At 38.4% G+C, this 24,698-nt stretch overlaps 1 protein-coding gene across 5 annotated transcripts in view; it reads left to right on the forward strand.

The window, feature by feature from the left end:
• SMAP1 (small ArfGAP 1) overlaps positions 1-24,698 on the forward strand; it is a 196,531-nt gene that overhangs the window by 117,313 nt on the left and 54,520 nt on the right. For 3 of the 5 annotated variants that reach the window (XM_054492384.2, XM_054492387.2, XM_054492386.2), the window contains 2 exons: positions 8,759-8,839; positions 15,725-15,805. In XM_054492384.2, the coding sequence (XP_054348359.1) occupies positions 8,759-8,839; positions 15,725-15,805 (162 nt within the window). The remainder of the gene's footprint in view (positions 1-8,758; positions 8,840-15,724; positions 15,806-24,698) is intronic. The other 2 variants (XM_054492385.2, XM_054492388.2) reach the window with 1 other exon arrangement.

Raw genomic sequence — 24,698 nt, forward strand, 5'->3', positions numbered from 1 at the left:
AGAGAGTAGTGGTTCTCCCAGCACGCAGCTGGAGATCTGAGAAGGGGCAGACTGGCTCCTCAAGTGGGTCCCTGACCCCCGAGCAGCCTAACTGGGAGGCATCCCCCAGTAGGGGCAGACTGACCCCTCACACGGCTGAGTACTCCTCTGAGACAAAACTTCCAGAGGAATGATCAGACAGCAACATTTGCGGTTCATGAAAATCTGCTGTTCTACAGCCACCGCTGTTCTGCAGCCACCGCTGCTGATACCCAGGCAAACAGGGTCTGGAGTGGACCTCTAGCAAACTCCAACAGACCCGCAGCTCAGGGTCCTGTCTATTAGAAGGAAAACTAACAAACAGAAAGGACATCCACACCAAAAACCCATCTGTACGTCACCATCATCAAAGACCAAAAGTAGATAAAACCACAAAGATGGGGAAAAAACAGAGCAGAAAAACTAGAAACTCTAAAAAGCAGAGTGCCTCTCCTCCTCCAAAGGAACGCAGTCCCTCACCAGCAACAGAACAATGCTGGACAGAGAATGACTTTGACGAGTTGAGAGAAGAAGGCTTCAGATGGTCAAACTACTCTGAGCTACAGGAGGAAATTCAAACCAATGGCAAATAAGTTAAAAACTTTGAAAAAAAATTAGATGAATGTATAACTAGAATAACCAGTGCAGAGAAGTGCTTAAAGGAGCTGATGGAGCTGAAAGCCAAGGCTCGAGAACTACGTGAAGAATGCAGAAGCCTCAGGAGCCGATGCGATCAACTGGAAGAAAGGGTATCAGTGATGGAAGATGAAATGAATGAAATGAAGCAAGAAGGGAAGTTTAGAGAAAAAAGAATAAAAAGAAATGAACAAAGTCTCCAAGAAATATGGGACTATGTGAAAAGACCAAATCTACGTCTTTTGATTGGTGTACCTGAAAGTGACGGGGAGAATGGAACCAAGTTGGAAAACACTCAGCAGGATATTATCCAGGAGAACTTCCCCAATCTAGCAAGGCAGGCCAACATTCAGATTCAGGAAATATGCAGAACACCACAAAGATACTCCTCGAGAAGAGCAACTCCAAGACACATAATTGTCAGATTCACCAAAGTTGAAATGAAGGAAAAAATGTTAAGGACAGCCGGAGAGAAAGGTTGGGTTACCCACAAAGGGAAGCCCATCAGACTAACAGCGGATCTCTCGGCAGAAACTCTACAAGGCAGAAGAGAGTGGGGGCCAATATTCAACATTCTTCAAGAAAAGAATTTTCAACCCAGAATTTCATATCCAGCCAAACTAAGCTTCATAAGTGAAGGAGAAATAAAATCCTTTACAGACAAGCAAATGCTGAGAGATTTTGTCACCACCAGGCCTGCCCTAGAAGAGCTCCTGAAGGAAGCACTAAACATGGAAAGGAACAACCGGTACCAGCCACTGCAAAAACATGCCAAATTGTAAAGACCATCGAGGCTAGGAAGAAACTGCATCAACTAACGAGCAAAATAACCAGCTAACATCATAATGACAGGATCAGATTCACACATAACAATATTAACTTTAAATGTAAATGGACTAAATGCTCCAATTAAAAGACACAGACTGGCAAATTGGGTAAAGAGTCAAGACCCATCAGTGTGCTGTATTCAGGAAACCCATCTCACGTGCAGAGACACACATAGGCTTAACATAAAGGGATGGAGGAAGATCTACCAAGCAAATGGAAAACAAAAGAAGGCAGGGGTTGCAATCCCAGTCTCTGATAAAACAGACTTTAAACCAACAAAGATCAAAAGAGACAAAGAAGACCATTACATAATGGTAAAGGGATCAATTCAACAAGAAGAGCTAACTATCCTAAATATATATACACCCAATACAGGAGCACCCAGATTCATAAAGCAAGTCCTGAGTGACCTACAAAGAGACTTAGACTCCCACACAATAATAATGGGAGACTTTAACACCCCACTGTCAACATTAGACAGATCAACAAGACAGAAAGTTCACAAGGATACCCAGGAATTGAACTCAGCTCTGCACCAAGCAGACCTAATAGACATCTACAGAACTCTCCACCCCAAATCAACAGAATACACATTTTTTCCAGCACCACACCACACCTATTCCAAAACTGACCACATACTTGGAAGTAAAGCTCTCCTCAGCAAATGTAAAAGAACAGAAATTATAACAAACTGTCTTTCAGACCGCAGTGCAATCAAACTAGAACTCAGGATTAAGAAACTCACTCAAAACTGCTCAACTACATGGAAACTGAACAACCTGTTCCTGAATGACTACTGGGTACATAATGAAATGAAGGCAGAAATAAAGATGTTCTTTGAAACCAACGAGAACCAAGACACAACATACCAGAATCTCTGGGATGCATTCAAAGCAGTGTGGAGAGGGAAATTTATAGCACTAAATGCCCACAAGAGAAAGCAGGAAAGATCCAAAATTGACACCCTAACATCACAATTAAAAGAACTAGAAAAGCAAAAGCAAGAGCAAACACATTCAAAAGCTAGCAGAAGGCAAGAAATAACTAAAATCAGAGCAGAACTGAAGGAAATAGAGACCCAAAAAACCCTTCAAAAAATTAATGAATCCAGGAGCCGGTTTTTTGAAAAGATCAACAAAATAGATAGACCGCTATCAAGACTAATAAGAAAAGAGAGAAGAATCAAATAGATGCAATAAAAAATGATAAAGGGGATATCACCACCCAATCCCACAGAAATACAAACTACCATCAGAGAATACTATAAACACCTCTACGCAAATAAACTAGAAAATCTGGAAGAAATGGATAAATTCCTCAACACATACACCCTCCCAAGACTAAACCAGGAAGAAGTTGAATCTCTGAATAGACCCATAACAGGCTCTGAAATTGTGGCAATAATCAGTAGCTTACCAACCAAAAAGTCCAGGACCAGATGGATTCACAGCCGAATTCTACCAGAGGTACAAGGAGGAACTGGTACGATTCCTTCTGAAACTATTCCAATCAATAGAAAAAGAGGGAATCCTCCCTAACTCATTTTATGAGGCCAGCATCATCCTGATTCCAAAGCCTGGCAGAGACACAACCAAAAAAGACAATTTTAGACCAATATCCTTGATGAACATTGCTGTAAAAATCCTCAATAAAATACTGGCAAACCGAATCCAGCAGCACATCAAAAAGCTTATCCACCATGATGAAGTGGGCTTCATCCCTGGGATGCAAGGCTGGTTCAACATACGCAAATCAGTAAATGTAATCCAGCATATAAACAGAACCAAAGACAAAAACCACATGATTATCTCAATAGATGCAGAAAAGGCCTTTGACAAAATTCAACAATGCTTCATGCTAAAAACTCTCAATAAATTAGGTATTGATGGGACGTATCTCAAAATAATAAGAGCTATTTATGACAAACCCACAGCCAATACCATACTGAATGGGCAAAACCTGGAAGCATTCCCTTTGAAAACTGGCATAAGACAGGGATGCCCTCTCTCACCACTCCTATTCAACATAGTGTTGGAATTTCTGGCCAGGGCAATCAGGCAGGAGAAAGAAATAAAGGGTATTCAGTTAGGAAAAGAGGAAGTCAAATTGTCCCTGTTTGCAGACGACATGATTGTATATCTAGAAAACCCCATTGTCTCAGCCCAAAATCTCCTTAAGCTGATAAGCAACTTCAGCAAAGTCTCAGGATACAAAATAGTGTGCAAAAATCACAAGCATTCCTATACACCAATAATAGACAAACAGCCAAATCATGAGTAAACTCCCATTCACAATTGCTTCAAAGAGAATAAAATACCTAGGAATCCAACTTACAAGGGATGTGAAGGACCTCTTCAAGGAGAACTACAAACCACTGCTCAACGAAATAAAAGAGGACATAACCAAATGGAAGAACATGCCGTGCTCATGGATAGGAAGAATCAGTATCGTGAAAATGGCCATACTGCCCAAGGTAATTTATAGATTCAGTACCATCCCCATCAAGCTACCAATGACTTTGTTCACAGAATTGGAAAAAACTACTTTAAAGTTCATATGGAACCAAAAAAGAGTCCGCATCGCCAAGTCAATCCTAAGCCAAAAGAACAAAGCTGGAGACATCACGCTACCTGACTTCAAACTATACTACAAGGCTACAGTAACCAAAACAGCATGGTACTGGTACCAAAACAGAGATATAGATCAATGGAACAAAACAGAGCCCTCAGAAATAATGCCGCCTATCTATAACTATCTAATCTTTGACAAACCTGACAAAACAAGCAATGGGGAAAGGATTCCCTATTTAATAAATGGTGCTGGGAAAACTGGTTAGCCATATGTAGAAAGCTGAAACTGGATCCCTTCCTTACACCTTATACAAAAATTAATTCAAGATGGATTAAAGACTTGAATGTTAGACCTAAAACCATAAAAACCCTAGAAGAAAACCTAGGCAATACCATTCAGGACATAGGCATGGGGAAGGACTTCATGACTAAAACACCAAAAGCAATGGCAACAAAAGCCAAAATTGACAAATGGGATCTAATTAAACTAAAGAGCTTCTGCACAGCAAAAGAAACTACTATCAGAGTGAAGAAGCAACCTACAAAATGGGAGAAAATTTTCGCAACCTACTCATCTGACAGGGCTAATGTCCAGAATCTACAATGAACTCAAACAAATTTACAAGAAAAAAACAATCCCATCAAAATGTGGGCGAAGGATATGAACAGACACTTCTCAAAAGAAGACATTTATGCAGCCGAAAAACACATGAAAAAATGCTCACCATCACTGGCCATCAGAAAAATGCAAATCAAAACCACAATGAGATACCATCTCACACCAGTTAGAATGGCGATCATTAAAAAGTCAGGAAACAACAGGTGCTGGAGAGGATGTGAAGAAATAGGAACACTTTGACACTGTTGGTGGGACTGTAAACTAGTTCAACCATTGTGGAAGTCAGTGTGGCGATTCTTCAGGGATCTAGAACTAGAAATACCATTCGACCCAGCCATCCCATTACTGGGTATATACCCAAAGGACTATAAATCATGCTGCTATAAAGACACATGCACACGTATGTTTATTGCGGCACTATTCACAATAGCAAAGACTTGGAACCAACCCAAATGTCCAACAATGATAGACTGGATTAAGAAAACGTGGCACATATACACCATGGAATACTATGCAGCCATAAAAATGATGAGTTCATGTCCTTTGTAGGGATATGGATGAAACTGGAAATCATCATTCTCAGCAAACTATCACAAGGACAAAAAACCAAACACCGCATGTTCTCACTCATAGGTGGGAATTGAACAATGAGAACACATGGACACAGGAAGGGGAACATCACACTCAGGGGACTGTTGTGGGGTGGGGGGAGGGGGGAGGGATAGCATTAGGAGACATACCTAATGCTAAATGATGAGTTAATGGGTGCAGTACAGCAACATGGCACATGTATACATATGTAACAAACGTGCATATTGTGCACATGTACCCTAAAACTTAAAGTATAATAATAATAATAAAAAATAAAAATAAAAATTTAAAAAAAACCTTACATATTAGGGAAATATTATAGGAGGTGCTTACTCCAGGCTCTATAGAGAGATCAAGGAATACTTTGAATATTTCCCAGAGGAGGCAGTGTTAACTCAAAATTAAAGGATGAGTAGGAACTAACAGAAGCATGGGTTTCTGAAGAAGAGGGACGAAAGAGGAAAGGCCCCTGGAGTTCAGAGAAGCAGACTAGAGAAAAAGCAGAAAGAGTCATATATGGCTGGGCAGAGTGTATATGAATGTAGCCAGGGGAGGGAAGAATAGGGGGATAAGGTAGAGATCACACTTGTTACCTGATTAAGGAGTTTGTACTCTGTCCTTATATAATGTATATAAACTATTCAGGCCTTCTAAGCAGTGATATGTGGTGGTCAGATTTACTTCGAGAATGACATGGTACGGAGAATGGATTTGGAGAGGAGCAAGATTTGGGGCAAGGAGACCAGTTAGGAGGACTAATCCAGAAGATGGATATTGATGATTTCCTACTAGAGATTTAGAAAGAAGACTCGAGTACCTAGCTTTTCATGTCTCTGTATTTCTTTTTTCCTTTTTACTGCCCTTTTTTCTTCCCTCATTTACCCCTGTGTTCTGTACTGTCACTTGCTTCCAGTTGTCAATATGTTGATTTCTGTTTCTTTATTCCTTGCTCACGTAATGAATATTACTCTGCTAATATGACTTTAAAGAGTGACTTTATTGAAATATAATTCATATATAATAAAAGGTAGATATTTTAAGGTACAGATCAATGAATTTTTACAAATACACATCCTCGTGTAACCACTACCACCACAATCAAGATATAGAACCTTTTCGTCACTCCAAAAGGTTTCTTTGTGTCCCTTGCTAGTCAGCCCCCAACCATGGCCTTGGTGACTGATCTGGTTTTGTTAATCATCATAGATTATATTTTCTTTTCTAGAGTTTTATGTGAGTGGTTTCATACACTGTGTACCCTTTTGCATCTTTCTTCCATTATGTTTCTGATTTGTTATCAATTCACTTGTTCATCTGTCCATTGACTTTTCAAATGTCTTTCTTCTTGAGTTAAGTTTGTTTTCTTTCCCAACTGGAACATGGTATTAAATCATTTATTTTTCTGTTTTCTTTTTTTTGTATTAAAATGTGATGTGCATCTGTAATCCCAGCTATCCGGGAGGCTGAGAGGCAGGAGAATCGCTTGAGTTCAGGAGTTTGAGTCCAGCCTGGGTAACATAGAAAGACTGTCTCAAAAAAAAAAAAAAAAAAGTGGTTACTAAAATAAAAAAGGTTTTTACTTGAGTCCAGGATTCAAGGTTATAGTGAGCTATGATCTTCACACTGTATTCCAGCCTGGGTGACAGAGTGAGACCCTGTCTGAATTTTTGTTGTTGTTGTTGTTAAATTACTGATATTTATTGAATAGAATTTTATATTCCTGCTACTGAGTTTTAAAAGTGGCCACATCAGCTTATCATCTTCTCAAATGGAGGACAAGCACTTTTATAATGAATTATCTTGCTGCTTTCTAAGGATTAGTAACTTTTGACATACTCAATGCCTGTATTATCCTTTTATATTTTTGTTCCACTTTTCATGAGCTTGGGCAAAGAGGTCTTTATGATACAGCTATCTTCTAAAGTGATCTTATGGCTTTTTATTCTTTTTTTATTTTTATTTTTTATTTTTTTGAGACGGAGGCTCGCTCTGTCTCCCAGGCTGGAGTGCAGTGGCGTGATCTTGGCTCACTGCAACCTCCGCCTCCCAGGTTCAAGTGATTCTCCTGCCTCAGCCTTCCAAGTAGCTGGGATTACAGGCATGCACCACCACACCTGGCTAAATTTTTGTATTTTTAGTAGAGACAGGGTTCCCCATGTTGGCCAGGCTGGTCTCGAACTCCTGACCTCAAGTGATCTGCGTGCCTCGGCCTCCCAAAGTGCTTTATTTTTATTTTCTGTATAAAGTAGTAATTAAAGATTTCTAGCAAGTAAATATCCAATAGGACAAACCAGGTTTAAGCCAGGCTTTAAGGTTCGACTTTGCCTTTTTTTTAATGGAAGATCTACATTTTCTTCTGTTGTTTATTTTCTGTCGTGTGTAACTTGCATTAATATTCATTAAGTGGCTAACTTACACAATTATAACAGAGCCAACAGTGAGCAAGCAAGGAGAAAAAAATTCCCTGAAGTTTGTAGTCTTGTGTTGTGATTCAGGAATTACTGCCATAACTAACTTAATAACAAGCAGATTGAGGGAGGACTTGTCATCTTGCAGTGTTATTTTGACATTACATAATGACCTATCTGTAATAGCACCTTTTAGTTTTAAAAATTTCTCATAGGCACTATTGATATGATAGGGCAATATAGAGATGTCAGTTTTATGGCCCCAAAGATCTATGCATTTTATAAATGTATTTCCGTTACATTTTGGCAGTAAAAGAGCAGGAAGATAATGCTTCCATTAAAGTGATCAACTACGCATGTAGAAATTGGGCAGGAAGATGTGTGAAAAAAGCTTTTAGATGAAACCCATTTTCGTGTATAAATTGCCTGGGCTGCATATATAACTCTCATTGGGGTTATTCAGCAAGTATAGCACTGGAAATGGTGTTTGTCTGCTGATCTTAAGGAAGTGTATAAATTGCTTTATAATAAGTCTGCTGCTCAGCTGTTATATTACATTAATCTGCTCTTTTTTTCTCCTAGTTTTTTTTCTGTTTTCTTAAACAGTTGATTAAAATTTTAATTAACTTTTACTATTTCAACTGCATTTTATTTTTCATTCTTAAAAGTTATTATAAGTAAAACCAAAAACTCGTTTTTGCTCTTCTACTACTTGGGACAATGTGTCTTCATGTTTCAGAACATTTGTATTTCAATAGTCATGTCGACTAAAGATGAACTATGAGAGAAGCTTAATTATTTTCCATATACTTTTGGTATGATCTTATCTGACTACATTTTAAATTTTATATCCTAGTAAAATCCATTTTAAATCATATATTATTCAGTATGAAATCCTTTTATAAATTTCAAATTGAAATTTTTAAAAAGCACTACTTATTTCTCGATGCATTGTTTTACTTTATTAACATGCCTCTAAGTGCTTCTATATCTCAAAAATATACGGGGATTTTTTCTTTCGTGTGCCTGTCAATTCTCATTACCTTCTTTTTGTTTTTTCCTCCTGACTTTTCACCTGTACTCCACAGATTTCCTCCTCTGATGCTCCTCTTCAGCCTTTGGTATCCTCTCCTTCTCTGCAAGCTGCTGTTGACAAAAATAAATTGGAGGTATGGTAATGTTTTAACCAGCTACATTATGTAGTGTTAAATGGTAAATTAACTTCCTTTTGCAGTATGTCATTTGGGAACACTATAATAGTTGTTGATATTTTGAATGATCCCTAGAATTAAAACAGCAATTTCTAGAAATTTTTTATACCACAGGTATGATTAAAGAACTTTGAATCTATATTTAATTTCAGAATGACTGATTTATTGGCCCCATGGCTGTATCTCAACAGTTAAGAAGCAATTAGTTTTTTGTTGTTGTGCCCATTACTATCTTATACTTACAGGAACGTTTTTTAAAAAAAATATTTTCTTTCTATGATTCTGTTGTTAAAAGCACTTAAAGAAAGTTAATGTCAAGTTTCTTTTTTTTAAGCAATAGTAAACATCATACAGATAAAACGTGTATATTGGGATAATGAGTTCAGAATCATCAATGACAACTGTTAGAATGCATTTTGGGTGGAAGTGGTTAGGGTGCAGATACTACCACTATGTATTTTTAAAGTCATCCGTACAAATATTTGAGAGTTTTCATTTCTTTTGACTCTTTACCTATTTTTTTTGTTACATTGGCCTTAATAAATTAGTTTCAGGCATCCTTTCACCTATCATTTTTTCCCGTAGACATGGGATAAATGATAAATGGTTGGCTAGATGTGTGGTATACAAAGGCAAGATATAGCCCCTGCCCTCCAGGAGCTTACAGTCTAAAGCAAGAAAACAGATAACTATATAGCAGTTTATAATACAATATATTATGGGCTGTGATTGAGGTACGCTTACTGTCCTGCAGTTAATATAGGAGGCATCATTTTGATGCATCTTATGCTCTGAATAAGCATTAGATATAAGGAAGGATTAGGAAGAATTCCAAACAGGTAAACTAGCCTGTGAAAAAACATATGGGCAAAGTGCAGTGTTTGGGGAGTTGCAAGTAGAATGGCATAACTGAAATATGAGTAGAACGGCAAGGCTCCTCTCTTTCTCATGAAGGAGCCTTCTTATGAGCCCACTGAAGGAGTTCGATTCTGAAGGCTTGGGCACTTTATTGATGAGTTTTAAGCGTTGGGGGGTGGGTGTGACAGGATCAGATTTTCATGTTGTAACACTACTTTACAGGCTCCGTGGGGAGTGAATTTTGTGGTCATGGGTGAGGAAAAGACTTAACCTATTATTCTAATCCAGGAATAAAATGAGGGGGACATGTTCCAAAGTAGTAACAGAGGGAATGTGACAGACAGTGTAATTTTTAAATTTTATTGTATTTTATTTTATTTTTTTGAGACGGAGTCTTGCTCTGTTGCCAGGCTGGACTGCAGTGGTGCGATCTCGGCTTACTGCAGCCTCCATCTCCTGGGTTCAAGCGATTCTCCTTCCTCAGCCTCCTGAGTAGCTGGGACTACAGGTGCACACCACCATGCCCAGCTAATTTTTATATTTTTAGTAGGGACGGGGTTTCGCCATGTTGGCCAGGATGGTCTCTGTCTCTTGGCCTTGTGATCCGCCCGCCTTGGGCTCCCAAAGTGCTGGGATTACAGGCATAAGCCACTGCACCTGGCCAAGAGAGTGTAATTTTGAGAGGTCTTAAGAAGGTACAGTCTGTGGGGTTTAGTAATTGATGTCTTGTGGAGGTGCTTTGGGAAGCTTGTGACTTCTAGTTTCTATCTTAAACCTCTTAGTAGATGATGGTGCCAATTAGTGAGACAAGGATATGAGCTGAAAAGAAGGAACAGGTTTGAGCAGAAAAGGAAAGAGGTGAATTAAAAGTTGGACGTGTTAAGTATGAGGTCACTGTGGAACACTGAGGTGTTTAGTAGTTGGTTGGATATACAGGTCTAGGCCCAGGGGAAAGAAGAGGGGAGGAGAGTAGTTAGAGAGAAAGAGAGAGAGAGAGAAAGCTTAAAAATTTTGGACACTATGTCTTTATTTTATTTTTATTTATTTATTTATTTATTTTTTTGAGACGGAGTTTCGCTCTTGTTGCCCATGTTGGAGTGCAGTGGCGTGATCTCGGCTTATTGCAACCTCCCACTGCAACCTCCGCCTCCCGGGTTCAAGCAATTCTTCTGCCTCAGCCTCCCGAGTAGCTGGGATTACAGGCATGCGCCACCATGCCTGGCTAATTATGTATTTTTATAGAGATGGGGTTTCTCCGTGTTGGTCAGGCTGGTCTTGCACTCCCGATCTCAGGTGATCTGCCCACCTCAGCTTCCCAAAGTGCTGGGATTACAGGCGTGAGCCACTGTGCCTGGCCCTATGTCTTTATTTAAATCACTCAAGTATAGTTTGATTATAATGAACCCAGTATGTACTTACCTCCATCTTACTGGACTTGAATGTTTAACCAGTTTTCTTGCACAGGAGGTCAGCTGTTTCACTATGTCACTTGTGCATATAGCCACCAGGTTTCAAGAACGACTATTTTAAAATACAAAATACTGCAGTATTTTGTTCTTGCTGAGAAAATAGTTTAAAACAACTTAGGTTTTCACAGTACTGTTAGATCTTTTAGCAGCTTTTAATTCTATGGATGGGAGTCATCTGTGGGTCAAACTGCATGATGAGTTTAGAACCCATGCTGTTAATATTACTTCGAAGCCTGTATCCTAATACCACTGCCAGAATCAGAGTAGGTGACAGCTATATTTTTATTATTGTTATTATACTTGAAGTTCTAAGGTACATGTGCACAACGTGCAGGTTTGATACATAGGTGTACATGTGCCATGTTGGTTTGCTGCACTCATCAACTCATCATTTACATTAGGTGTATCTCCCCCCACCCCACGACAGGCCCCGGTGTGTGATGTTCCCTGCCCTGTGTCCAAGTGATATCATTGTTCAGTTCCCACCTATGAGTGGAACATGGGGAGTTTGGTTTTCTTTCCTTGTGATAGTTTGCTCAGAATGATGGTTTCCAGTCTCATCCATGTCCCTACAAAGGACACGAACTCTTCCTTTTTTATGGCTGCATAGTATTCCATGGTGTATTGTGCTACATTTTTCTTTTCTTTTTTTTTGAGATGGAGTCTCGCTCTGTCGCCCAGGTTGGGGTACAGTGGCACTATCTCAGCCCACTGCAAGCTCTGCCTCCCGGGTTCACGCCTTTCTCCTGCCTCAGCCTCCCGAGTAGCTGGGACTACAGGTGCCCACCACCACGCCCGTCTAATTTTTTGTATTTTTAGTAGAGACGGGGTTTCACCGTGTTAGCCAGGATGGTCTCGATTTCCTGACCTCGGTGCCACATTTTCTTAATCCAGTCTGTCACTGATGGACATTTGGATTGTTTCCAAGTCTTGCTATTGTGAATAGTGCTGCAGTAAACATACATGTGCTGCATGTATCTTGACAGCTGTAGTTTTACAGCTGAATTCCGGTGTTAAAAGAGTATCAAGTCATGCTCTCCCTCTAGTAAATGTAGCAAGCGAATTTGATTTGTTTTTAGTGATTTCATATGTGCCCACCAATCACGGTGATTAGGAAGTCAAACTTATTTCCTACTCATGACAGTGGCCTTCTTGAGAAATAACTGTCTTCACCTGTGCTGGCTACTCTTAACACTATACCATAGATTGAGTAGCTTATAAACAACAAAAATTAACTTCTCACAGTTCTGGAGGCTGGAAAGACAAAGATCAAGTCTCCAGCAGATTCTGTGTCTTGTGAAGGGTCCACTTTCTGGTTCATAAAACGATACACCTTTGTGCCCTCATATAGTGGGAAAGGGCAGGAAATCTCTCTGGGGCCTTTTTAATAAGGGTGTGAATCCTATTCATGAGGGTTTCATCCTCATGACTTAATCACTTCCCAAAGGCCCCACCTCCTAATAATATCACATTGGGGATTAGGTTTTAACATGTGAATTTTGGGGTGGACACAAACATTCAAACCATAGCAATAACTAATAGCTCTGAGAGGTTAGGGAGCAACTCATTCTCAACATATTTTTCTTTTTCCTTTTTTTTTTTGAGATGGAGTTTTGCTCTTGTGGCCCAGGCTGGAGTGCAATGGCACGGTCTCAGCTCACTGCAACCTCCACCTCCTGGATTAAAGTGATTCTCCTGCCTCAGCCTCCCAAGTAGCTGGGATTACAGGCACCCACCACCACGCCCGGCTAATTTTTGTATTTTTAATAGAGACAGGGTTTCATCATGTTGGTCAGGCTGGTTTCGAACTTCTGATCTCAGGTGATAGGCCTGCCTCGGCCTCCCGAAGTGCTGGGATTACAGGCATGAGCCACCGTGCCTGGCCTCATTCTCAACATATTAATGAAAATGTTCTGTCACATTGCTTTCTGCACCATAGTTTACTACGAATATATAGAAAACATTTTATAATATATATAAAATTTTTGCACATCCTATTTATTCTTTACTTATAAAATAGGGATAATATTACTAACTTCATAAAGTTGTTATGAGGATTAAAAGAGCCAAAACAGTGCCTGGCACATAGTAACGGTTCAGAAAGTATTAGCTGTTACTGTAAGGAATAATAACAGAAATAATAAATATCAAAGCTCCACTGGACCACAGTTAGTAGTGAGACTTGGAAGTTTGGGCTCCATAGTCCCTCAGTCCTACTACTAGCTTTGATTAACTGTGTTGCTTTGGGCATTACTTCTTAAGATTATGTTTCTTCATTTGTAAGATGACAGTAGGTAAAGTTTTTATTTCAGAAAATTGTTGCAAAGATTAAATTAGACAATAAGGTGCTTATCACCTGGCCCATAGGAAGCACTTAATAAGTGGTAGTTGTGCTTTGGAAATGAAGGTTTTGATTTGGGAAATGGTTGAGTCAGCAGTAGGTAATGTTTCTAGTTATCCTTAAAGGGTTACATCTTCCTTATTTCCAGTATAAAGCCCAGGCACTTTAGTAGATATGAAGATCTTTTTTGAGAACTATCCCAACTTTCTAGATGGTCTTCTGTCTGTGCTAGACTATGTTAATATCCTTAATGTTTAAGGGAGAATGTCACTTTTGACATATGCTTGTCTGGTAACTAAAGGATATAGATTACTCTTCAGGTTTTAGCACAAGTTCCACTTTATGTTGACTTTTATCCTGTTCCTGAACAGCATTATTGAAACATAATTTTAGAGAATCCTAGTCTAAAGGAGACTGATGTATAAACTGTCCATATTCTGGAAATGCTATCCATGTATTCTTCTTTTGTTGCAAAGCAATATACCAATAGTTTGTTAGCTTTGTCCTCTACTTAAATGCTTTCACTAATTGGTGAATTACTATTACAACACTTACTGCCTTTTATTAATGGCTAATAAAAGGTTAAAAAAAGAAATGCTTTAGAATTTCCCTGTTCTTAAAATTGCAGTTGAAGACATTGCTTATTCATGCCCCAAATATAAAGATCTTTGCTATGAATTTCTTTTAAAATTTTGAACTAAGATGTAAGTTTTTCCTTTCCTCTTTTTAAAATCACACAACAAACACTAAAATTATAATGTGCCGTATTTGTGTAGTGCTTTATAGTTTGCAAAGTTGCTTTCTAGGTTCTTAGTGCCTTTTACTTTTTCTTTTTAGTGCTGAAATGCACATTAAATATATATCTAGTATAATACTTACAAGACTATCACTGTGTAATGAATATTGAAACTAAACGTTATTACCACTTTGAAAGCTCCCATGTAACTCTGTTCCTAAATAACCTCATCCCTTCTCCTTAATGGTAATTAGCATCCTGATTTTTATTATCATCGTCTTTACTTTTTTGCTTTTTAAAATAGTTTTATACTAGTGTGCACCCTCCCAAACATCATATTTTTGCCTGTTTTTGAAGTTTATATGAATGGTTGCAAAGCCCTTTGAACTTTTATTATTTCTCTCACATTATGGCCTGGGAATTGCCAATATTATCTTTCCTGATTTACAAATGGCAGATTTACTTTGACAGAGGTTGCATCAGACACCATTTTAAAGGCATAGGTACAAATGCAGCCGTTAGGTATTTTGACTAAGTTCTGCGTGTTTATCATGCTGCCTTCCCTAGGTTCATCAGTTTATCTTTTCTTCTTTTGCTGCTGGGAAACTAAGGGCCAGGTTAGTGTTTAGTTGCAGTAGACTTTCAGTTCTCAGTTTCTAGTCATCTCTTTCCTCTAAATGCCTTATGAATGCTCTTTGTTTAATCTCTTTTCATTTTCCTCTATTGGCCCTTAAGATTTATTGTTGATCTTTTAATCCTTAAGTTTTTAACATTATATCTAATCCTTATTGGAAATGCAAATTGTGAATATCATAATGCCATTTATACTTTACTGCCTTACACTAGTCAGTTGGCTGTGGTCCCCAAGCACTATCTTGAACATTATTTTTTTCATGAGAAAGTCACTGTATTTACCCCTTTTTTTAAAGCAAAATCTGAGATAATGGACTGAAGATATTTTGTGATTAAAAAAACTGATTTTATAGGCTTCCCCTTATATTTGCCTATTATAATTTATCTTTGTGTAATAAAGAAGTCTGTTCTATCACTTAGTTTTTTTTTTTTTCATTCAAAATTCAACTTCGTGATTGCTGTTAGGAAGTCTAACCTAATAAAAGGATATAGTGAGAATTTATTGAATGGAGATCTCATTCATTTAAAACAAACACGAAACAAACCCTGCTATATCAAAGAAGTTCTAAATTGTCTTACCGCTGTGCCTCTGTCTTAATTTTTTAACAGATATTCTTTAGTGTCATCAGCATATAACCTCAATGAGAATATGAATTTACTGTTTATTATATTTCAACAGCATGTAGATATTGTAATTACTGAATATTTCTACCTTTTTCAGATGATGACTCAAACTAATAAAGATGAGTCAAAAATTGCCATTTTTTAAAAAAGTAAACTTATCAAAACTTTGGGCTGTGTTTTAGAAAGAAAAGGAAAAAAAAAAGGAAGAGAAAAAGAGAGAAAAGGAGCCAGAAAAGCCGGCAAAACCACTTACAGCTGAAAAGGTAAAATTCTTTTTTTAAAAATAATCTATTAGGATTACCATTTTATTTGTATACTTATATATTAGTGACTTTCTGGATATTTATAATATGTAAATAATCATTATTTTCAACAAGCAATTGTTGAGTGAATGCTGTGTGCTCAGCATGTCCTTCTAGCTTGTCTCTATATTATTTGTAATCAGTTATCTATATGTGTGGTATAAACCATCTGAGTTCCTTGGAGACAGGTATTCTCCTGTGAATGACATAGAGAATGGTGTTTTTAGCTTTCATACACAATTAGACTTAGAAGACTTAGAATTTTAGAGAATGAAGAGAACATAAATGAAAGGGACTTCAGAAAAGACTCTGTGCTTAAGGTTAGCCTTTGAGCTACCTCCTAAAACATAGGTAGGATTAAGGTGGAAGACAGGGGTACATGTTTAAGAGAACAGCCTGAAGAATGTATGAAAATTGTAAATAAAATGTTTAGAAAAATAGTGAATTTAAAGAAAGGGATTTGTCTATGTATAGAAAGTAGTGAAAAATAAGACCAGAGTGGTAGATTGAACTCAAATTGTAGATGTTTATTCTTTCAGGGGGAGGAAAGGCTGTGAGCAGCACTTCAAATTCTAAAGCACATGGTACTCCTAATTCAGAAAAGTTTTTTTGAAAATTATTTTAGCAGTGATACACAGGATAGATGTGATTAGGCGAACTGGAGCTAGTGAGAACGTTGTACTTTGTAAAGGGATTGGTTAAATATTTATGGTGGCTTGGCTTTGAATGCATTTCATCATAAGAGTATGGAATCATACTAAGAGAATTGTCAGTAAAGGGAGCATCCTTGATTTTAGTTGTTGAAATTTTAAAAATCAACTTTATTGAGACATAAATTGGATACTGCAAAGTACATCCATTTAAAGTACATAATAGAAGTACTGTATATAAGAAAGAAGATCCATTCTGCTGTTGAACATTTGGATTATATACAGATTTTAACGATTCTAAATAATGCTGCTTTGAAACTTTTGTATATGGAATCTAAGCTTGTATGTTTTTAGGGTGACTTAGTAGTGGAATTTCTGCATCATAAAGTATGTGCATCTTGAAGTTTATTGGATAATGTCAAACTTTTTTCCAAAGTGTATACCAAAGGTACTCTTACCATCAAAGTAATTTCACATTCTCTGTAACACATAGTGTTGTCAGTCAGGGATTTTAGCATTTGCAATATGGTGAGTATGTAATGGTATCTCATTAAATTTTTACTGTTCATTTCCTTGATTACAAAATGAGGCCCAGTGCCTTTTCATGTCTTTTTTGCCTCCTTCTTTTCACTATAGCTTCATTTATTTTACATTTAAAAAATGAAAATAATACATGTGAAAATAAGGCACGTGTTTTTTAAAAAGTGAAACTTTAAATGGGGTGTGATGGTGCACCTCTGTAGTCCCCAGCTACTTGGGAGGCTGAGGTGGGAGGATCACTTGAACCCAGGAGTCTGAGGCTGCAGTGTGCTATGATCATACCTGTGAATAGCCACTGCACTCCAGCATGGGTAACACAGCAAGACACCCTTTAAAAAAAAATACAGAAGGGAATAAAACACAAAAATCGTCCTTTTCATAGGCCTGGTTCAGGTCTTTTGCCTATTTTTCTATTGGATTGCCTGCTTTTCCTCATTGATTTGTAGCTCTCTATACACATATACATAATGTATGGGAGATACTAGTCCTTTTCCAGTTAAGTGTTTGCAAATACCTTATTTCTTCATTGTGTCTAATTTTGTTTTTGTTTTAATTTTAATTCTTTTATTATTATACTTTAAGTTCTAGGGTACATGTGCACAGCATGCAGGTTTGTTATACAGGTATACATGTGCCATGTTGGTTTGCTGCACCCATCAACTCGTCATTTACATTAGGTATATCTCCTAATGCTATCCCTCCCCCAGCCCCCCACCCCCTGACAGGCCCCGGTGTGTGATGTTCCCTGCTCTGCGTCCAAGTGATCTTATTGTTCAATTCCCACCTATGAGTGAGAACATGTGGTGTTTGACTTTCTGTCCTTGTGATAGTTTGCTGAGAATGATGGTTTCCAGCTTCATCCATGTCCCTGTGAAGAACATGAACTCGTCCTTTTGTTATGACTGTGTGGTATTCCATGGTGTATATGTGCCACATTTTCTTAATCCAGTCTGTCATTGATGGACATTTGGGTTGGTTCCAAGTCTGCTATTGTGAATAGTGCCTCAATAAATATACGTGTGCATGTGTCTTTATAGTAGCATGATTTATAATCCTTTGGGTATATACTCAGTAATGGGATCGCTGGGTCAAATGGTATTTCTACTTCTAGATCCTTGGGGAATCGCCACACTGTCTTCCACAATGGTTGAACTAATTTATACTACCACCAACAGTGTAAAAGCGTTCTTGTTTCTCCACATCCTTTCCAACATCTGTTGCTTCCAGACTTTTTAATGATCGTGATTCTATCTGGCATGAGATGGTATCTCATCGTGGTTTTGATTTGCATTTGTCTGATGACCAGTGATGGTGAGCAATTTTTCATGTATCTGTTGGCTGCATAAATGTCTTCTTTTGAGAAGTGGCTGTTCATATCCTTTGCCCACTTTTTGATGTGGTTGTTTTTTTCTTGTAAATTTGTTTAAGTTCTTTGTAGATTCTGGATATTAGCCCTTTGTCAGATGAGTAGATTACAAAAATTTTCTCCCATTCTTTAGGTTGCCTGTTCACGCTGATGGTAGTTTCTTTTGCCATGCAGAAGCTTTTTAGTTTAATTAGATCCCATTTGTCATTTTTGGCTTTTGTTGCCATTGCTTTTGGTGTTTTAATCATGAAGTCCTTGCCCATGCCTATGTCCTGAATCGTATTGCCTAGGTTTTTTCTAGGGTTTTTATGGTTTTAGGTCTTACATTTAAGTCTTTAATCCATCTTGAATTAATTTGCATATGAAGTGTAAGGAGGGGATCCAGTTTCAGCTTTCTACATATGGCCAGCCAGTTTTCCCAGCACCATTTATTAAATAGGGAATCGTTTCTCCATTTCTTGTTTTTGTCAAGTTTGTCAAAGATCAGACGGTTGTAGATGTGTGGTGTTATTTCTGAGGCCTCTGTTCTGTTCCATTGGTCTCTCTCTCTGTTTTGGTACCAGCAACATGCTGTTTTGGTTACTGTAGCCTTGTAGTATAGTTTGAAGTCAGGTAGCGTGATGCCTCCAGCTTTGTTCTTTTTGCTTAGGATTGACTTGGCAATGCGGGCTCTTTTTTGGTTCTATATGAACTTTACAGTAGCTTTTTCCAATTCCGTGAAGAAAGTCATTGGTAGCTTGATGAGGATGGCATTAAATCCATAAATTACCTTGGGCAGTATGGCCATTTTCACGATATTAATTCTTCGTATCTGTGAGCATGGAATGTTCTTCCATTTGTTTGTGTCCTCTTTTATTTCGTTGAGCAGTGGTTTGTAGTTCTCCTTGAAGAGGTCCTTTACATCCCTTGTAAGTTGGATTCCTAGGTATTTTATTCTCTTTGTAGCAGTTGTGAATGGGAATTCACTCATGATTTGGCTCTCTGTCATTGTGGTATAGGAATGCTTGTGATTTTTGCACATTGATTTTGTATCCTGAGACTTTGCTGAAGTTGCTTATCAGTTTAAGGAGATTTTAGGCTGAGACGATGGGGTTTTCTGGGTATATAATCATGTCATCTGCAAACAGGGACAATTTCACTTCCTCTTTTCCTAATTGAGTACCCTTTATTTTTTTCTGTTGCCTGATTGCTCTGGCCAGAACTTCCAACACTGTTGAATAGGAGTGGTGAGAGAGGGCATCCTTGTCTTGTTCTGGTTTTCAAAGGAAATGCTTCCAGTTTTTGCCCATTCAGTATGATATTGGCTATGGGTTTGTCATAAATAGCGCTTATTATTTTGAGATATGTTTCATCAATACCTAGTTTATTGAGAGATTTTGGCATGAAGGGCTGTTGAATTTTGTTGAAGGGCTTTTCTGCTTCTATTGAGATAACCATGTGGTTTTTGTCTTTGATTCTGTTTATGTGATGGATCACGTTTATTGATTTGCATATGTTGAAGCAGCCTTGCATCCCAGGGATGAAGCCGACTTGATCGTGGTGGATAAGCTTTTTGATGTGCTGCTGGATTCGGTTTGCCAGTATTTTATTGAGAATTTTTGCATCGATGTTCATCAGGGATATTGGTCTAAATATTCTCTTTTTTTGTTGTGTCTCTGCCAGGGTTTAGTATCAGGATGATGCTGGCTTCATAAAATGAGTTAGGGAGGATTCCCTCTTTTTCTATTGATTGGAATAGTTTCAGAAGGAATGGTACCAGCTCCTCGTTGTAACTCTGTTAGAATTTGGCTGTGAGTCTATCTGGTCCTGGACTTTTTTTGGTTGGTAGGCTATTAATTATTGCCTCAATTTCAGAGCCTGTTATTGGTCTATTCAGAGATTCAACTTCTTCCTAGTTTAGTCTTGGGAGGGTGTATGTGTCCAGCAATGTATCAATTTCTAGATTTTCTAGTTTATTTGCGTAGAGGTGTTTATAGTATTCTCTGATGGTAGTTTGTATTTCTGTGGGATTGGTGGTGATACCCCTTTATCAGTTTTTATTGCGTCTATTTGATTCTTCTCTCTTTTCTTCTTTGTTAGTCTTGCTGGCAGTCTATCTATTTTGTTGATCTTTTCAAAAAACCACTCCTGGATTCATTGATTTTTTTGAAGGTTTTTTTGTGTCTCTATCTCCTTCAGTTCTGCTCTGATCTTAGTTATTTCTTTCCTTCTACTAGCTTTTGAATTTGTTTGCTCTTGCTTCTGTAGTTCTTCTAATTGTGATGTTAGGGTGTCAATTTTAGACCTTTCCTACTTTCTCTTGTGGGCATTTAGTGCTATAAATTTCCCTCTACACACTGCTTTAAATGTGTCCCAGATATTCTGGTACGTTCTGTCTTTGTTCTCATTGGTTTCAAAGAACATTGTTATTTCTGCCTTCATTTCTTTACTCAGTAGTCATTCGGGAGCAGGTTGTTCAGTTTCCATGTAGTTGTGCAGTTTTGAATGAGTTTCTTAATCCTGAGTCCTAATTTGATTGTACTGTGGTCTGAGTGACAGTTTTGTTGTGATTTCTGTTCTTTTACATTTGCTGAGGAGTGTTTTACTTCCAATTATGTGTCAATTTTAGAATAAGTGTGATGTGGTGCTAAGAAGGATGTATATTCTGTTGATTTGGCTTGGAGAGTTCTGTAGATGTCTTATTAGGTCCACTTGGTGCAGAGATGAGTTCAAGTCCTGGATGTCTTTGTTAACCTTCTGTCTCGTTGATCTGTCTAACATTGACAGTGGGGTGTTAAAGTCTCCCATTATTGTTTTGTGAGAGTCTAAGTCTCTTTGTAGGTCTCTAAGGACTTGCTTTATGAATCTGGGTGCTCCTGTATTGGGTGCATATATATTTAGGATAGTTAGCTCTTATTGAATTGATCCCTTTACCGTTATGTAATGGCCTTCTTTGTCTCTTTTGATCTTTGTTGGTTTGAAGTGTGTTTTATCAGAGACTAGGATTGCAACCCCTGTTTTTTTTTTTTAACTTTACATTTGCTTGGTAGATCTTCCTCCATCCCTTTATTTTGAGCCTGTGTGTGTCTCTGCAGGTGAGATGGGTCTCCTGAATACAGCACACTGGTGATGATGGGTTTTGACTCTTTATCCAATTTGCCAGTCTGTGTCTTTTAATTGGGGCATTTAGCCCATTTATGTTTAAGGTTAATATTGTTATGTGTGAATTTGATCCTGTCATTATGATGTTCGCTGGTTATTTTGCCCGTTAATTGATGCAGTTTCTTCATAGCATCGATGGTCTTTCCAATTTGGCCTGTTTTTGCATTGGCTGGTACCAGTTGTTCCTTTCCATGTTTAGTGCTTCCTTCAGGAGCTCTTTTAGGGCAGGCCTGGTGGTGACAAAATCTCTCAGCATTTGCTTGTCTATAAAGGATTTTATTTCTCCTTCACATATGAAGCTTAGTTTGGCTGGATATGAAATTCTGGGTTGAAAATTCTTTTCTTTAAGAGTGTTGGATATTGACCCCCACTCTCTTCTGGCCTGTAGTGTTTCTGCTGAGAGATCTGCTGTTAGTCTGATGGACTTCCCTTTGTGGGTAACCCGACCTTTCTCTCTGACTGTCCTTAACACTTTTTTTTTTCATTTCAGCCTTGGTATATGACAATTATGTGTCTTGGGTTGCTCTTCTTGAAGAGTATCTTTGTGGTGTTCTCTCTTTTTCCTGAATTTGAATGTTGGCCTGTCTTGCTAGGTTGGGTACGTTCTCCTGGATAATATCCTGCAGAGTATTTTCCAACTTGGTTCTATTCTCCCCATCACTTTCAGGTACACCAATCAGACGTAGATTTGGTCTTTTCATATAGTTTCATATTTCTTGGAGTGTTTGTTCATTTCTTTTTACTCTTTTTTCTCTAATCTTGTCTTCTTGCTTTATTTCATTAATTTGATCTTCAATCACTGATATCCTTCCTTCCACTTGATCAAATCAGCTATTGAAGCTTGTGCATGCATCACAAAGTTCTTGTGCCATGGCTTTCAGCTCCATCAGGTCATTTAAGGTCTTCTCTACACTGTTTATTCTAGTTAGCCATTCGTCTAACCTTTTTTTGAGGTTTTTAACTTCCTTGCGATGGGTTAGAACATGTTCCTTTAGCTCCGAGAAGTTTGTGATTACCGACTTTCTGAAGCCTACTTCAGTCAACTCGTCAAAGTCATTCTCCATCCAGCTTTGTTCTGTTGCTGGCGAGGTGCCGTGATCCTTTGGAAGAGAAGAGGCGCTCTGGTTTTTAGAATTTTCAGCTTTTCTGCTCTGGTTTCTTCCCATCTTTGTGGTTTTATCTACCTTTGGTCTTTGATGTTGGTGACCTACAGATGGGGTTTTGGTGTGGATGTCCTTTTTGTTGATGTTGATGCTATTCCTTTCTGTTTGTTGGTTTTCCTTCTAACAGTCAGGTCCCTCTGCTGCAGGTCTGTTGGAGTTTGCTGGAGGTCTACTGTGGACACTGTTTTCTCGGGTGTCACCAGCAGAGGCTGCAGAACAGCAAATATTGCTGCCTGATCCTTCCTCTGGAAGCTTCGTCCCAGAGGGGTACCCACCTGTGTGAGGTGTCTGTCGGCCCCTACTGGGAGGTGTCTCCCAGTTAGGCTACACGGGGGTCAGGGACCCACTTGAGGAGGCAAGTGTGTCCATTCTCAGAGCTCAAATGCAGTGCTGGGAGAACCACTGCTCTCTTCAGAGCTGTCAGACAGGGACGTTTAAGTCTGCAGAAGTTTCTGCTGCCTTTTGTTCAGCTATGCCCTGTCCACTGAGGTGGAGTCTATAGAGGCAGTGAGCCTTGCTGAGCTGCGGTGGGCTCTGCTAAGTTTGAGCTTCCCAGCCACTTTGTTTACCTACTGAACCCTCAGCTATAGCGGATGCCTCTCCCCTGCCCAGCTGCAGCTTCGCAGTTCGATCTCAGACTGCTGCGCTAGTAGTGAGCAAGGCTCTGTGAGTGTGGGACCTGCCAAGCCAGGCACGGGAGAGAATCTCCTGGTCTGCCGGTTGCTAAGACCGTGGGAAAAACACAGTATTTAGGCAGGAGTATCTCGTTTTTCCAGGTAGTCTGTCACAGCTTCCCTTGGCTAGGAGAGGGAAATCCGTGACCCCCTGTGCTTCCTGGTGAGGTGATGCCCCGCCCTCCTTCAGCTCTCCCGCCATGGGCTGCACCCACTATCCAGCCAGTCCCAGTGAGATGAACCAGGTACCTCGGTTGGAAATGCAGAAATCACCCATCTTCTGTGTCGATCATGCTAGGAGCTGCAGACCGGAGCTGTCTTGGATGAAGATCCACCTCGTTATGAGTTTGAAAGAAGATGCTTGATAGGGATTATTTATTCTAGAATTAGTTTTTTCAAGTCAAACTTATTTCTATAAGTTATTAAAGCCATTAATATAGTTCTTGACACGTAGTAATAGCTTAATAAGCAGTTAAACATATTTGGGATTTGGAAGGAACCATGCTTATCTCGTTTAAATTCCTTATTTTATAAAGAAGAAAACTAAATCCTCAAAGGACCTAAAGTCTCTCAGGAGTGACTTGCTGAGTGTTACCAGTTGCTGGCAGCTCAGGAATTTGAACCCAATTCTTTTGGTTTCAAGCCCTGTGTTGTATGTGTTGTGTGTATTTCTATTTGACATATATGTCTTCAGGTTCTTTATTGCAATTTAAAGTGCTGTTGTACATTCTACATAATTTATAATGAATTATCCAGGCTTCCCTATAAAAGAACTGTGTTCATATATAACCTCATCCCATACTATGCTAACTAGGGAATTAATAACTTTCATTGATTTGTTAGTTTCTAGTTAGCAACTTTTTCCTTCTGTAAACTTGTTTTCCTTGAGCAGTCTACTACTTTTGTTTAAATTGTATTTTGTTTATACCTAAGTCTCATTGAGGTTTACATTTTTGTAATGTTCCAGAAACTATTACTAATTGTGTCAGTTGGAGGTAGGCTTGCTTTTTTTCTGGGAGGAGAAAGGTAAAACCTAAAAATGTAATGAATCAAGTGACTAATAAGGCAGATGCCTTTGATATTTAAATAGATATCTCTCTTTTATGCTTAAGATATACCAGTAGAAAATTGTGTGTAAATTTCGTTTTTTCTAAAATACTCTGTCATTCATTGGACATTTCTATTTAATTCACTTAGTTTAGATTTATGTACTAGGTTGTCTCTCAAGTAATCAATGATCTATAAATATGTTTCTGTAGATGAGGAGTACTCTATTAAAGGAATGTTATATGAGTTATCTTTCAGTTTAATCAGATTTTA

Source organism: Pongo pygmaeus, chromosome 5, assembly GCF_028885625.2.
Source record: "Pongo pygmaeus isolate AG05252 chromosome 5, NHGRI_mPonPyg2-v2.0_pri, whole genome shotgun sequence".
Lineage (NCBI taxonomy): Eukaryota > Metazoa > Chordata > Mammalia > Primates > Hominidae > Pongo > Pongo pygmaeus.